The 16,741-nt window shown below is 37.8% G+C and overlaps 1 protein-coding gene across 1 annotated transcript in view; it reads left to right on the top strand.

The window, feature by feature from the left end:
* The window catches only part of GBE1 (1,4-alpha-glucan branching enzyme 1), a 267,728-nt gene that overhangs the window by 233,304 nt on the left and 17,683 nt on the right, over positions 1–16,741 (top strand). Inside the window, exons 13-14 of the mRNA XM_090275929.1 lie at positions 588–772; positions 3,460–3,592. Coding sequence (XP_090132055.1) covers positions 588–772; positions 3,460–3,592 — 318 coding nt within the window. The remainder of the gene's footprint in view (positions 1–587; positions 773–3,459; positions 3,593–16,741) is intronic.

Below are 16,741 nucleotides of genomic sequence, written 5' to 3'. Positions count from 1 at the left end.
AGACCTGGTTTCTTTAGCACCTGAAGTTTACAGTGTATTTGCCCAATGTGATGAGGTAGAAAGAACTTTGGGTTTTAATCAGAAGAGCTAAATTTCAATGGTTGCTTTCCCACTTACTATCTTTGCAAGGTTGAGCAAATCCTTTAACTGCCCAGAGCTTTGGATTTCTCATCTGTGAAATGGATATAATAGAGTTTCTCTGAGGATCAAAAAATAATGTACATACAAAGCCACTGGAGATTATAAAGTGTTCTACAGATTTTAGAGATTAAATAAACAGATTTTAGAAATTACTCAGAGATTTCAGAGATTATTTCAGAGATGACAGAGATACCTGTTTCTAAAAATGGGAACAGATTGCCTGGCTAAAACTGCACTCTGGGCTTTTGAGTCCAAATGTGGTTGGTCCTGTTTGTGCTAGACTATGCTGTTTCTGAACTAGGGTTGTACATCATTCCCAGGGTACAGCAATATTAAATCATAACCTAAAATGATGATAAGGACTTTAAAACAATGTAATTATTGAGTTTTCTTAGTAAGAAATGCTAACATTACTATGCAAACTTTCTATTTGTTTCTTAATGCAGGTAACGAATTTGGGCATCCTGAATGGTTAGACTTCCCAAGAAAAGGAAATAATGAGAGTTACCATTATGCCAGAAGGCAGTTTCACTTAACTGATGATGACCTTCTTCGCTATAAGTTTCTAAATAACTTTGACAAGGATATGAATAAAAGGGAAGAAAGATATGGTTGGCTTTCAGCTCCACAGGTAAGCTCTTTACTCTAAATGTGTGTTTTAGTACCAATGTTGTACATGTTCACAAAGGCAATCAATTTAAATCTGTTTGCAGGTCTTTCAAACAACACTTTATTATTCAGTATGTAGTGCGCTGTAACATAAATCAGGTTGTCAAAGCATTATTGAAATCTCTCCAATAGATAATGAAAATCTTGAACACAATGCCCTGCTTACTCTCTGGTGTAGTTTGTTGTTGTTGTTTAAATTTAGTAATTTTTATTTCAGTTGGTTAAAAAAATGACAAAAGCTCAACATGGAATCCATTTTGGAAATTACAATGGAAGCATCTTAATTGTTTTGACTTTTTCTTTATGTAAATAATGATGTTGTCATAAACAAATTACTTTGACAACATGTAGATTTCTTTATTACTTTTTTTTATTGGTTTCTAACTTGTCATTTCAATAGATGCTATTGTACCTGCATGCTATTTTATATGTTGGCTCTTCTCTGGAATTAAAGTCTCAGTTTTCAATAAGTTTTCAAAAATGTAATTAACAGGTGCAAATTTTATACAGACTTTTTTTCCACTTGCAAAAATTAGCATATATTATTTGTTACTTATAATCCATTTACTTTTTACTGGTGCTGTTTGAAATTACTGTTGATGTGTTTTTACTTTGGTGTCTATGATTTTTTTTTTAATGGTTGAACAAAGGTCCTTATATACTCAGTAAGATTGGCTATATGACATAAATGCCCTACTCACATTTATTAGGAATGCTATTTCCAGAGGAGAGAGCAAAACGATGCTCCTTTTCAATAGGAACAGTGTTGAATACCAAAAGGCATGCTGTTTACTGTAGAGCTTTAGTTCCCACTTCTAAATTACCAAGAGTGGTGCTGCTGATATGCATGGAAATAAGTCCTGGCAAATCTGGGAATGGAAGAGAATGGTGTTGAAAAGCAGAGGCTTCTCACTGCCTACTATAAAACATGGTATATAAAATAAGAAAGTGTGTAGCTGTTGTAATTTTTTTCAGACCTTCTCCTTTATTAGTGTGTGTACATATATATATATATATATATACCCTGGCTGGTTTGGCTCAGTGGATTGAGCGTCGGCCTGCGAGCTAAGTGTCGCTGGTTCAATCTTCCAGTCAGGGCACATCAGAGAAGGAAAACTCTGACTCCAAAAAACCTCCGCTGCCTTGCGGCATACCTCTTCAGGGGAAAGGCTAAGGGAGTAAACCCCGACAGAAAATCCGGAGCCGGAGTCCCTAAGGCGGTTTGACGTTGTAGTCAACACCAGCAACTCCTGCGGCGCACCTGAAGCCAAGCTGTATTGACTCCGTCTTTCCCTTGGGTCCTTCAGCTGCGAAGAGAGGGGGGGTCTGCTGCATGGGCAACAGCAGACCCTCCATATCACCCTGCCCAGGCTCTGTAGCTTCAGCTTCACTGGAGAGGACACTCCAGCGTCATCACAAGATGTCAATTCAACACGGGAGGAGACAGATACCGTGTCACTCCCGAGTCGGACTGCACAGCCATTCCCGACGGTGCAGATAGACTCTTAAGAAGCTACACCATCATCTCTCGAGACGGATGGCTGCCGATACGATATATATATATATACTAATATATGGGAAAAGACTTTATGTTGCCACTGAATCTGACAAAGTTATGCAATAATGCAAAGGTTTTAAGGGAACTGTAACTGCAGAAACCTAAGTATAATAATAATATCACATTACATTTTGAAAAGTAATTTTATGTACCTCACCTCAATCTGGAACTAAAACAAAGGTCTTAAAGAAATTTCACTTTTAAGTAGATCCAATATATATACCATATTTTTCACACTAAGACACACCTGACCATAAGATGCACCTAGGTTTAGAGGAGGAAGACAAGAAAAAAAAATATTCTGAACCAAATGGTGTACTAAAACATTTAATAAAATATAGCATAATAATATTTCAACCATGTAAAGTGAACAGCAGTCAACAGTGGTATTAAGAACCATCACCACTGTCATTAACAAATGAGGAGAAAGTTTAAGGTTCAAGTTCTATTCTAGTTTTCTGGGAACCTCAAGAACTCATCATCACTAGTGTCAGAATTTATGAAGCTCAGTTGCTCCCCATCACTGATATCACTTTCTTCGCTATCTTCTACTGACCAGACCCCCTGAGATTCGGCAGTAAAGTGGTACATTTAAGCATCCCCAGAGGTTTCGTGTGGGCCCACCGCTTCCTCTTCAAACAGCTGTCGCCACCACTGACAAGTCAAGTAATACACATCACGGTCTGTGACGCAATATTTGCTCCATAAGACGCGCAGACATTTTCCCCCATAAGTACGTCTTACGGAGCGAAAAATACAGTATATGTACCACAAACACTTTGTATATACTACAGGTACTCTGTTATTACTTAAAACCTAAGCCACAACACTAATCACATGTGCTTTGTTTGAAGGTGGCAATGACTGATGAGATCTTTATGCTCTTTAAACAGTTTTTGTGATTGTCATTGGCTTAGAGTTTAATATGGGAAAATTACATATTCAAAAAATACAATGTGCTGCTATTCTCATTTTTGGCTTAATAACCAACAAAGCTATTAATAAAGACAAAAACAACTTTTTTGTAAGTGATTTACTTGTGTCAGCACCTAGGTATTATTTAAATGTAATAAAGGTGTGAATTCTTGCAGGCCTATGTGAGTGAAAAGCATGAAGCCAACAAGGTCATCGCATTTGAGAGAGCAGGTCTTCTTTTTATTTTCAACTTTCATCCAAGCAAGAGCTACACTGATTACCGAGTTGGAACGAAAATGCCTGGAAAATATCCTTTTTGTTGCTAGTGAATATAATTATCTACATTCATTTTTTTTTTTTTTACATCATAAGAATAAGAAAAACTAATGCTGGTCTTGGTGTCAATAGCTCTCAGTTTCCTTATCTGAAAGATGAGGGACTTGAAACACCATAATTGATTGATAAATCTTTGCTCAGCTTAGTAATACTGAATTTGGATAAGTTTCAATCTGGTTCTTAAAAGTGTGATTCTAGACATTTAAAACAATATTTTGATCCAATATGCAAATATATGAAACAATTGTAGTTTTTCTTTATGAAAATATTTTGTAAGTTGCCTCCAGGGATTGTCTTCTTTCCCCTTCCCCACTGAGTGAGAGAGCAAGCAGTGGTAGTAAAGACAGAGGCCTTCTCTTTTCTCTTTCCTTTCTTCTGTAATGCAGGACATAGCTCACTTTCCTAAGTCTGACTTGGTAAAGAATCAAGGCATGGAAGTGTAAGCAAAGCAAATAGCAGGGAGAATGTTTTTAATATCCTCTATATATTCATTTACTCATTCATTCATTTCAGACACTTCCAGAGCATCTGTGTGCCAGCCATGGTCTAGGTGCTGTAACTACAGGCATTGTCTTGACAGATACAGTCACTGCCCTCATGGAGCTTTTATATATATATATATATATATATATATATATCCTCACCCGAGGATATCTTTATTGATTTTGGAGAGAGGGGAAAGGAGAGTGAGAGAGAGAGACATTAATTGAGAGAGAAACATCTATTGTCTCCTATACATACCCTGTACGGGGATCGGGCCCGCACTTTTTGGTATATAGGATTGTGGCTCCAACCAACTGAGCCACCCAGCCAGGACCTCATGGAGCTTTTAAATTAATGAAGAATAGGAACTTAGTAATTGTACATTGATAACTGTTACAAAAGGAAAAGTACAGTGTATTTTAAGAGATTACAACTCACCAAATCCATGGGGAAAAAAAAAAAAAAAGACAAATCCAGGACCTAGCAGCTAAGCAGCACAAATATTTAAGTAGACAGTAAAAATAATGTTCATCTTTCCTGGAGCCCTAAAAATGATCAGTGTTTGCCACCTGAGCAAGTGCCTGACACCAGCATGAAGTCCTGTGTGTTGGGGTCTCTGTTGCTACAAGAAGATAAACGCCCTGTTCAAGTGGCTCAAACAAGAAGGAAAATGTATTTTCGATATAATAAAAGTCCCAAGGTAGTGTAACCCCAGCACGGTGACAGGTGACAGTGTCACTGAGTTCCCTAATTTATTCTGTCTTCCTGCTTTCAAACTTTCATGGTGTCAGCAAAGTCCGAAGCCTGGCACCTGTTACAGTTGAACAACAGAAGGCAAAAGGTATTATATTTGTGTCTTTTTGAAGAATGAAGTTGCTTTAGCAAATTTTCTTTTGGTATTGTGTATGTACAAAGAGGCAGAAAAAGAAAATCAATGTGATAATGTTATCTGCACTGAAAAGAGCTGTACTGTTAGAGGAAGCAAACGTTCTCATCCTCACCATTTCCATGAAGGATGCAAACAAATACTAGACCTGTAGCAACTCATACATGACCCTTCTAAGCTCCAAACTGCTAAAATAATGCCCCTAGACTAAATCCTTCCATACTTAATAATGTAATTAATCAAATTACAATAAAAATATAATCAAACCAAAATACATTTACAGAACTCTTGGAATCTACTGTAGTCTTTTGTAAGCACTCTTCTTGCCCCTTAAGTGGGGGAGAAGAGATGTATAAAACCAAATGATTATGTATGCATAATACAATAAGTGGAAAGGGAACAGGAATCCTCCAAGGAAAAACAGAGGACCAGGAAAAGAAAGAATAAATAAATGAGATTGATTGATGGATTGATTGATTAAGGAAAAGGTTTATAAGCCTGGACCTTGAGAAATGGATAAAAGCATAGCAGAAAATTTTGAGGAAGGCTGTTTCAGCTCTAGAAAAGCATAGATATCCTTAAATAATGGACAGCACAATGGGTTAATTGGAGAATGATGACCATAAAAAGAAATACTAAGAAGAAAGCTGAAAAGATAAGTCAAAGTGATATAATAGAAGATTTCAGTGCCATATTAATTAGCTTAGGGTTTTTTTGGTGGTTTTATAGAGAGTTACTGAAGGTTTTGAGCTAGGGAGCTCCTTGACAAGAATGTATGTTTTAGCAAAAGTCTCATGTACCCAGTGTAGAGAAGAGTTTTCTTGAGACAGATTGGAAGTATGGGTATTATTATGAGAAATTGCAGTATACATAAAAGAGAATTAGTGCATGAACTAAAGTAAAAGCAGTAGAATCGATAACGGTATGTGAAGCCCTTTCTTGTAGTGAAGAACTCAGTAATTATTTGTACGTGGGATGTAGAAGAGAAAACATAAGGTTTTACTTTAAACAATGGGAAGAATGGTATGTTATTATTACTGAATATAGCAAAGCAAGGAGGAGTAACCAGTTAGGGGAATAGAAAATAGGAGTTTAATGTAGGATCATTGACAAAGGAATTTCAATAATGATGTTTAGAAGAAAAATCCTGGTCTAAGCTGCATTCATCTCCTATCTGAAATCTGTGTAACTTTGATAAATATTATTAAATGAAAACATACAATTACATAGTAGAACACACCCAAAAGTTAACTTTATTTAGGATACAAGGTTATACTGAACATGAAAGTCTAGTTTGGTTTTGGGGAAACAACATAAATTGAGTCTTCTGAAATTTAGTGATTTGTCTAAATGTCTATAGGCCCATGCCATGCAGGAACTCTTTACATTAATAAACACGAAATGCTTCACATTAGTGATCTCTTTCAGAAACCACTCATTAAAAGCTGTAATGATATAGACACCTTGGAAGATGGGGCCGTGTCTTCCTAGAAATAGTAGTTGAAGCATCAGTCATCTATTGGATCTCTAGGAGAACCTCAAGGAAATATTGTTGGCTCTTTTCCTACAATGATGTTGCTTTCTTGGGATTTGTGTCCACGTAGACCTTATTTACTCTTGTAGCCTTTTTCATTCCTGTCTTTTTCTCACAAGCTGTTACTGCTTTCTCTGGGGACTTCTGCTTTTTAATAACAGTCTCTTTTAATACTCAAGAAGTATGCAAGACTTAATGGATTAAGATACCTAATGGAATAGTTATGTTGTAATGAGGATATTTGTCTGAGGGGAGGGAAGCAGGAGAGCATTTCCAGCATACTTTAAACCACATCTTCTGAATAGCAGTATGTTTATCATGCTAGTCTAAACTCACAGAAACCATAAAATCTTCTGGAGTTTGTGATGTTCTAATATTCCAATGACCCAGTCCAGTGCAGATATTTATAAATTCCTCTGCAAGTAATAACTACCAGTAGGACACTTTGCAGTTCTAGGAATCTCACTATTTCACAAGGTAAACAATTCAAGTTTCTTTTTTTTTTTTTTATTTTTTATAAATATTTTCTTACATGTGAATGCATTAGTTCTATACTCTGGTGCTAATCCCTGTTCTGCATGCCAGTGATACAAATCAGGCATTTAACCTGCTCCTCATGGTACCACCCCCAATCATTCTTCTTCCAGACCACATACCTCTAGTTTCTTTTATAGATTCTCGCGATATTTTCCACATCTCTTACCATCACGTCTCCCTTATCACAATACACCCATAACTGTTCAGATTCCTCTTATAATGCGTCTGCAGAATGAACAGTACAGTATTCCAGGTATGGCCTGGCAAGTGTGACAAAGAGTGCCACATCACCTTGTATGTTGATACTCTCTTATTGAAGTTATGCTAGCTTTACTGGCAGCCATCACATTTTCTGCTCATATTGTATTTGCATTCAAATAAAAATCTTTAGTTTTTCTTTAAATGTACTGGTCCTTCATTATAGCTCCTTTATTCTTTATTCAGTTAATAATTTAACCTAAAATCCCAAATTTAACATGACACATGAAATAACATATATTGTTTTTGCCTCTAACCTGTCAATAGAGAAGATAAAGGAATACTAGAGTAGAACAGCTCTCTATTATTAATCTGTTATTATTGTACCATAGCAGCCAATAAATCTATCCTTTCAACTTCTTGTTCTAAGCTTAGCTTTAAGGATATTTTCATCTTAGCATTTACAAGTATCTTTTTTTTTTTTTTCTTGGCCTTTCATCTTTCTGACTTTATTCTTATACCTTTAAACAACATTGTAGGTCACATTATACAATCATTTTAGATACAGAAATTACAAAAAAAATGTTTAAAAATAAGGTTTTCTATGCTGTGTTCTCTGACTTTACCAAAATGGTCTATGCCATTAGTATTTCTAACTTGAGCCAGTGGAATGAATACAGATTTTCACTGTAAAGAATCCACAGTGGCAAGATTGGATGTATTAATCAAGTCAAGGAACTCATCAAATTTTTAATTCCCTAGAAAGCAGGATTTGGAACCTGAACAAATTTTAAGTTTCTAAAGAAGTCATTTGAACTTCTGTCACTGTGAAATATAAACCTGCAATAGGTAACACGTCTGAATTCTTGAGCAGTTCCATTTTCCTGAACCTATATATCCTGTATACCAAATAGCAAGACATCAACTCTCACTCAAATCTGTGAGTAGGTGGTGACTATCTTCTCAAGAAACGGTTGTAAGGGGAGCTATTTTGGGGGTAATGCCAGGCAGGATAGATGAAACACTTAAAAATAAAATGATACATTTGGAAAGCTAAGAGGGAAGTCTGATTTGTATCACTAAGGTTTTGAAAGTGGTCTTCACGGTTACGCCTAAAGGGCATAGCATTGTTTCTGCAAAAAGAGTCTACAGCCATTTTCTAGAAAATGAAAAGCAGCAGCAAAAATTCTTTGCCTAAACACTGTCTCACATTGGTCTTTTTAGCTGCTAATCTTCAGTGTAATAATTACCAGTGTTTTTTAATGCAGTAGATAGCAACGTGGGTCATGCAGAACTGAGATCTAAATGTAATGAGTAAGTAGGTGGTAAGTTTCATACTTAGGAAGATAATACACATTTTCCTATGTGTTATATTTGTGTATGATTTCACATTGCTTAGCTGTAGAGAAAGAAACAATATGCCCTTTATATTATCAGAAACATTGTATTTCTTCCCTCCTTTTATTCACCTACCACATTATCAAATAAGCTTTCAATCAGAAGGAAAACTACTAAGTTCCAAGGACAAACTCTTCTTTCTTATTTATTCTGAATAACACAAATGATGATGCCACATTTTCAGTGATGTAGGATAGAGTGTGGGTGTTAAGGGACCTCTCTTGAGGTCCTTCTGTTTATTAGCCATTTTCATTAGTATCTAGTTTAATATTTCTGGCCACCCTATATGCTAGGTTGTGTAGCCTGGTGTGACAGATCAGTAAACAGAGTCTTTAAGTAACCCTAACTTTCCTCCAGCACATGGCTGATAAAGGCTGAGCAAGCAGTTTATTTCAAAGCCTGTGTTCTTTCTACCACATCATGGTGCCTGTTTCTGTCTGTTCATGGATTCCGATGTGTGGTTTGTGGTGGTAGCAGTAGAAGAATTACTGATGATTTATTTCTGGAATGTCCAAAGTGATTTTGATACAGTTCTGGGGAGATGGGTAGCAAGAGAAAATTATACACAAATTCATGGCACCAGCAAGCTTCTTTCTCATCAACTAATTTCCCTCAGCCTTCACCCCTCACAAATTCTTCCCCAGAATTCTTCCCTCTGACCCTTGTCAACATCCTACACAAGAAAAAAAAGAAAGGTAACACTCGGGTCAATTACTGTGTTTACTCTATATTCTAAGGTAGAATATAAATATGTCATGTTCTCTATTCGAATTTAAACTCCTTTGATGCATCACATCAATTTAAGTTGACTGTATAATATCCAAAGTAAACTTTAGCCCTCACAGCTTATTTGCCAGTTGTGCTTCTTGGTGTATACAGCTTCATGTCATTTTGAGATATAAACACTAAAACCAAATATTTTTAAATTATTTGCCAGTATGCTGTTGAGGTGGGACTAGAAATAATAGCAGCCCCTTTTCCAAGTGGTGTGTCAAACTGTTACAATATTGAAATGTTAAGTGGAGTGACCGTAAAGTATGGCTTGTGAAGAATATGTGAATCCAGGCCAAAACTATTTAAAGCTAAGGGAACAGATCAGTAAAGAGTTGGATTTGACCTGAGATCGTTGAAATATTTTCATTAAACTGCTGCAAGATGTACTTTTTAAAATGTAAATTTAGACTCTGACATTTGCAACCTGTACACAGAGTTTTTAATGAGCAAATAAGGTCACTTGGATGATTCACTACAGAGTGATCGCTGAAGGCAGAGATGTTGCTCTGAGTTGCTTAGTTTCTAGAAGCCTTTGAAACTTGGTTATGTAACACTGTTTATTCGAATCTATGCTTTATGCAACACATGAAAACAAAGAACTTAATTTAGGACTAGATATATGACACATCTATCAGGATTTTATGTGTGAAGGTGGATTTCTTGACTAAAAAAAGTAGAGTGTCTTAATGTTCTAGTTTTTCAGGTTATATAGATATTTTGATTTTAAAAATTAAAAATACCAGGTTTTCTGAGAAGACCTGCAGTAACGGCTTTGAACAGATTAACTAATGTTTTTTTCTTGTGTTTATATATGTGTGTGTATGTGTATGCTTTTACTCTGTGCTGCAATTTAATGTTGATGTTTTTTATATGAACAGAGGCTGTTAATCCTACTAACAATTTTGTACTTAATGTAGGTCCTCTTTTTGTTTCTCAGCTTCAAAATGATGTACACTCATTGCCTAGGTTAGCCTTCTTTATTTTCAAGATGATAGTGATATTTGTAAACATTACCTAGTGGTTGTTCTGATCATTTTTCATTGTTAAACACTGTTCAACAATCCCTGCAATTTAATGATAATGACAGATGCATACCCGTACCTCCACTGGCAATAAAGAGCCCATGATTTAGTGTCATTTTTCTACCCATGAATTTGAGATGAATCACAAAGAGAAACATTTTGCATATTAAAATATTTCAACTGCTGTAACACGTTTAGATTGGCTTAATATATATTCATAAAACTATAAGCAGTAATGAACAATGAGCAAACCCTTACTACAAACAAATGGTTTTAGTTATTTTTAATGATTTTTTTTTCTTTTTTACTTGTTTTGTTTTGTCTGAATAACTGAGTGCTATTCAGTGTTCGCTGCTCTGAGATGTTCATCGGCATTTATGTTTTTTTGGTTCATAGTCCAGTTGTGCAGTGAGGGTCTCCTTTGGTTTCAGAAATTCATCTAACAGTAGCTTAGTCAAGATTTCTGTCCTCTACTTCTTGTTCTTCTGTGCAAAAAAGAAATCAGAAACATTATTATATCTTTAAAAATAGTACATAATCACTTTATAATTGTAGCACTAATGGGGGAAAAACATTTGTGCCGAGGGTGATCATTTTTACCAGTTTGTAAAAAGTGGTACTAAATATTTGATGGATGGATGGATAGGTAGATGAATAGATAATATGGATGGATGGATGATGGATAGGTAGATTTATGGACAAATAGACAAATGGAAGGATAGATGGATGATACAACTATTTAATGGTGAAAGAACCCCTGAGGTTGTTTAAAATTAAATAATTAAATCACAAAGAATTCCTATAATTATTGTTTTTTCCTTGGAGAACATATTTAATTAAATGATAGGTAAACTTGATCAAATATTATTAATAAAACATCATAATTTTGTAGAATTTGAAATTAAGGCACTAGAATATTCGGTCAGAATAGTTGCTGATAACATCTTTCCTAATAAGATCCACCATTTATTACAGACCTATTGTATGCCTTGTACCTGTGCTTTACACTCTATCCCATTGAGTAAATATTTTCCTTTCCTAGGGAACAGCATCGTAAATATGGATGAACAAAATCTACAATGAAATCACTGGCCTGAAAATTTTCACATCTAACCTTTCTTTGAAAATAGACCTTTATTTAATCCATTCAAAACAGATGGCTTTCTTCCATTAAAAAAAATTAATTTAGTTGTCACCTTTATATCTAATGCCAGTGCTTCTTTAACTAGAGAATGCTGTGTCTAAAATAAACTTCTAATATTGAATGTTAAATTACCTTTTCCTTCAGGATCTCAGTAGATATTAGCCTTTTTTTTCCCCCCAGTAAATATCTCCTGCCTGTCAGAAAGCAGCTTAGATCTTCTGTAAGTGAGAAATTTCATTTTCATCATTTTCTGTTAAGCTGTTCTTACTCAGAATCCCACAGGGTCAAACTGAGTGGTCAGAGTTTCATTTATTTGTGAAAAGGGTACCTGAATAGCCCCAGAAGATTTCTTAAAATTAAGCCATAGTGTAATCATTACTGGTTCACTATAATTTAAGAGCTTCCAACAATATGTGGATGCTGCAACCAAAAGAATTTGTTTCTCTAGCGAAAAGTAGAAAAAGTAGAGCCATGAACAATGTGTTCTTGAAAACAGTGGCTTCAGTAAAACCATGTGTAAGAATCATCTCTAATCCTATTAATGTATCTTTGGCCTAATGATGAAAATGCATAATTAATTCCTGTTATATTTGTGAAATTCATTTGTGTAATTAATTATGATTATTTTTGGTAGTTATATGATATCAGTTGTTGAATACAAAGTATTCTGTAGATGCTATCAAGAAAATTATTTAATGCATAACTTAATTAAGTGCAATCATATTATCTTTTACTGGGAAACGATAAGTGTCATAGAGACATTAATTAAAAAAGAAATTTATTTTTGTAAAAAATTATAAATATTACTGTCATTTTTTCCTTATGAGCTCTTTATTATTTAGGGAGATAGTCAATTTTCACTTTCCTTTTTTTTTTAATGTTTATTGTATTTTTCCATTACCATTTAGTCCCCTTATACCTACTTCCCCCCAGCAATCACCACATTGCTGTCCATGTCCATGAGTCCTTTTATCTTTTGCTCAATCTTTCCACCCCCTAGCCTCCTTTCAACTTGCCTTCCAGTACTCTTCCTTTTTTAATTTTTATTTTTTTCAACTAAGAAAAGAAAAAGAATAATAAGTTTCACTGGTGATAGCATGTTTTTTTTCTGACTGAAACATTTTCGTCAGCTTGTTCTCTTACCCTCATATTTTTATCTCCCGAAGGTTTATATAACCTGTATGGCCACTAGTGGTAGTAGTAGGTATTTCTGGTTCTTATATTGTAAACAGAGAGATTTGTTCTCATTACTAGGGTTCCATGAGTTCTAGAATAAGACCAGTTCTTATTCATCAGTTCTGTCTGTCCCACTTGTTCATGTTATGAAAATAACCTCTTTGTTTCTTAGTTGCCTTATCTTTAAAACACCTACTTGTAGAATTACTATCAAATAGTTTAATACATGTCAGGCTAGCAACAGTATCTTCTTGCATGTAATATAGGCTCAATAATTATTACCTGCTATGATCATCATTACAGTCATTGTCATCATTCTAAAAATGCACTAGTAATTTCATAATTTCACCCCACCTACTGCGGCAGAGCTCGGCAAAGCCATCGACCGCCTCGCTTGTGGGAAAGCACCAGGAAGCGACGGAATCCCTCCAGAAATCCTAAAGAGCGGGAAACCAGTCCTGCTACAGCCGCTCCACCATCTACTCTGTCTCTGCTGGAAGGAGGGTTACATCCCCCAGGATATGAGAGACGCCAACATTATCACCATGTACAAGAACAAAGGAGACCGCAGCGACTGCAACAACTACCGGGGCATCTCTCTCCTCAGCGTCGTCGGCAAAGTATTCGCCCGGGTCGCTCTTGCCCGCCTGCAGACCCTTGCTTCCCGCGTCTACCCAGAGTCCCAGTGTGGCTTCAGAGCTGGCCGATCAACAGTGGACATGATCTTCTCCCTACGCCAGCTGCAGGAGAAGTGTCACGAGCAGCATAAACCACTCTACCTCGCCTTTATCGACCTCACGAAGGCGTTTGATCTGGTCAGTCGAAGCGGACTCTTCAGCTTGCTATGGAAGATTGGCTGTCCACCACATCTGCTTGCTGTGGTCATGTCCTTTCACGACAACATGCACAGCACGGTGTCCTACAACGGCGCAACCTCTGAGGCCTTCCCAGTCAGCAGCGGAGTAAAGCAGGGCTGCGTCCTCGCGCCTACGCTGTTCGGAATCTTCTTCTCCATGCTCCTCCAATACGCCTTTAAGGACTGCAGCGAGGGTGTCTTCATTCACACCAGATCCGATGGCAAGGTCTACAACCTGGCCCGTCTACGAGCCAAGACCAAAGCCAAAGAGGTGCTCATCCGTGAGATGCTCTTCGCCGATGACGCAGCCTTGACATCACACTCCGAAGAGGGACTCCAGCAGGTAGTCACTTGCCTTTCCCACGCATGCAAGGAGTTCGGACTAGCCATTAGCCTGACGAAGACGAACGTTATGGCTCAAGGCACGGGGACTCCCCCATGCATCACCATCGACGGATACACCCTGGAGGTTGTCAATGACTTCACTTACCTCGGGTCCACCATGTCGAGCTCTCTGTCAGTCGACTTGGAGGTCAATCGGAGAATCGCCAGGGCAGCCACAGTTATGGCCAAACTGAACCGGCGAGTGTGGAACAATTCCAGCCTCACTGAGAAAACCAGACTGCGCATCTACCAAGCCTGCGTACTCAGCACTCTCCTCTATGGCAGCGAGACGTGGACCACCTACGCAAGGCACGAAAGGAAACTCAACAGCTTCCATATGAGGTGCCTGCGACGCGTCCTGCATGTCGCCTGGCAGGATAAGGTCCCCAACACCGAGGTGCTGAAGCGAGCCAACATGAGCAGTTTGCATGCAGTTCTTAGTGAGAGACGCCTCAGGTGGCTCGGCCATGTCAAAAGAATGGATGCAGGCCGTATTCCCAAAGACCTCCTCTACGGCGAGCTAGCAGAAGGCAAGAGGATGACAGGGCGCCCAAAACTGCGGTTCAAAGACATCTGCAAAAAGGACATGACACAATGCTCCATCAATCTCAACACATGGGAAGTTCAAGCAGACGACCGCCTAGCCTGGAGGCTCGCGGTCAGGCAAGGTACTCACGCGCAGAGGCTGCGCGCAACGAGGAGGCGGTCCAGAAAAGATCGAGGCGGAAGCAGCATCAACAGCAGCAACAACAGCCATCTGCCTTCACCTGTAACAAGTGCGGCAGGGATTGTCACTCCCGAGTCGGACTGCACAGCCATTCTCGGCGGTGCAGATAGACTCTCAAGAAGCTACGCCATCGTCTCTCGAGATGGACGGCTGCTGACGAATTTCATAATAAAAGAAAGGAAACAAAAGGATAAAAAGAATAGGAACTAACCCTCTCTGTTGCCTACATTCTCTTCTCTTACTTCTTTCTTCATTTCTTGCTTCTCAGTTCACCACCACAAAATGATTTGTTGTTTCATAGTACTAGAATTAAAAGTCTTCCATAGCTCCCCGCTAAATCCTTTATTCTTGTACCATTGGCTCACATTTCTTTCTTCCCTATTTTCTCTAGATGCAGCACTATCTTGATTTCCCTTTGCTCTCTACCCACCCATACTTTGTGTTATCTTTTTTCTCTCAGATCTAAATCCAGTTATTGTCTCTATCCTTGGCTCTCTTCCCTTGAAGAACTCACAGATGCTCATAGCATCAACCGTCAGTTCTAAGAGGATGGTCCATAATCACCCTCTTACCTTGATCTGTGCCCTATTCACCAGGAATAATAGTGTGATGTTTAATGATTGTTAGGAAATACTGGGCAGCATGCATTAATATTTTCTGAGATTAGAAGAACTCTAGCATGACCTGGTTCAGCCCATGTAAATTCAATAGATTCGGTTAGATTAGGAGATACATTTTAGGAGATGGTTTTCAGATCAGTTACAAAAGTTAAATTTGCATAACACTTTACAGTGTATGGATGCTTTTATTTACATTGACTCATCCTATGTACACATCATCTTAGCAGTGTAGGTCAGGCACATTTTCTGATCCACAACCCAAATTTGAGCATCAAAAAGATTTATAACTTTCACAAGATCAAATTCCTAGTAAGTTAATAAATGTGATTAAAATCTAATTACCCTAAGTTACAGAGAAGGAAAACTCTGACTCCAAAAAACCTCCGCTGCCTTGCGGCATACCTCTTCAGGGGAAAGGCTAAGGGAGTAAACCCCGACAGAAAATCCGGAGCCGGAGTCCCTAAGGCGGTTTGACGTTGTAGTCAACACCGGCAACTCCTGCGGCGCACCTGAAGCCAAGCTGTATTGACTCCGTCTTTCCCTTGGACCCTTCAGCTGCGAAGAGAGGGTGGGTCTGCTGCATGGGCAACAGCAGACCCTCCATATCACCCTGCCCAGGCTCTGTAGCTTCAGCTTCACTGGAGAGGACACTCCAGCGTCATCGCAAGATGTCAATTCAACACGAGAGGAGACAGATACCATGTCACTCCCGAGTCGAACTGCACAGCCATTCTCGGCAGTGCAGATAGACTCTTAAGAAGCTACACCATCGTCTCTCGAGACGGACGGCTGCCGACGACGACCCTAAGTTAGCACAGTGTTTCATTTGGGCACCAGATAATTCATGTTTTTGTTGCCATGTAGAAATGACATTAAAATAGGTAAAACGTGTTTCACTAATTATTATTTTGTTTACTTGCCTTTATAAAAGTTAATGGCACCTCTGACTGAATGTCATTTTTGTGTAGTGTTATACTACTCTGGTTACTGACATTCCAAAGCACAGTTCAATTTAAATGGAATACATTTTAAACAAATATACTTTAAAAGGATAAAATAACTTTTTAAGGAAAAAGATAACCATTCACGGTTTGTTTGTTTTTTAATTAAACCAGCATATAAACCTTAATATATTTCAGCTTCAAGTGACGAATGGCAGTGTCATGAGAGGTGCTGAAGGGTGTTAGAGGATAAGGGTTTTTGGACTACACGTTCCTTAGAGCAGCGGATAGGACGTTTTACAAAGAGGTGAAAGATAAGAATTCTGCTTACGCCTGATTTCTTGAGAAGATGTTGTTCATGTTTTTTTCATTGAGTTTCGAAGTCGTTATATGCACAGTAGTCCCACAGTACTGGCATAGGTTTTACAGCTTGCAAGTTCTG

The sequence above is a fragment of the Furipterus horrens genome, unplaced genomic scaffold (assembly GCF_987537825.1).
Source record: "Furipterus horrens unplaced genomic scaffold, mFurHor1.1.pri manual_scaffold_1, whole genome shotgun sequence".
Lineage (NCBI taxonomy): Eukaryota > Metazoa > Chordata > Mammalia > Chiroptera > Furipteridae > Furipterus > Furipterus horrens.
The sequence above is the reverse complement of the archived record's forward strand: the minus strand, read 5'-3'. Positions and strand labels throughout refer to the sequence as shown.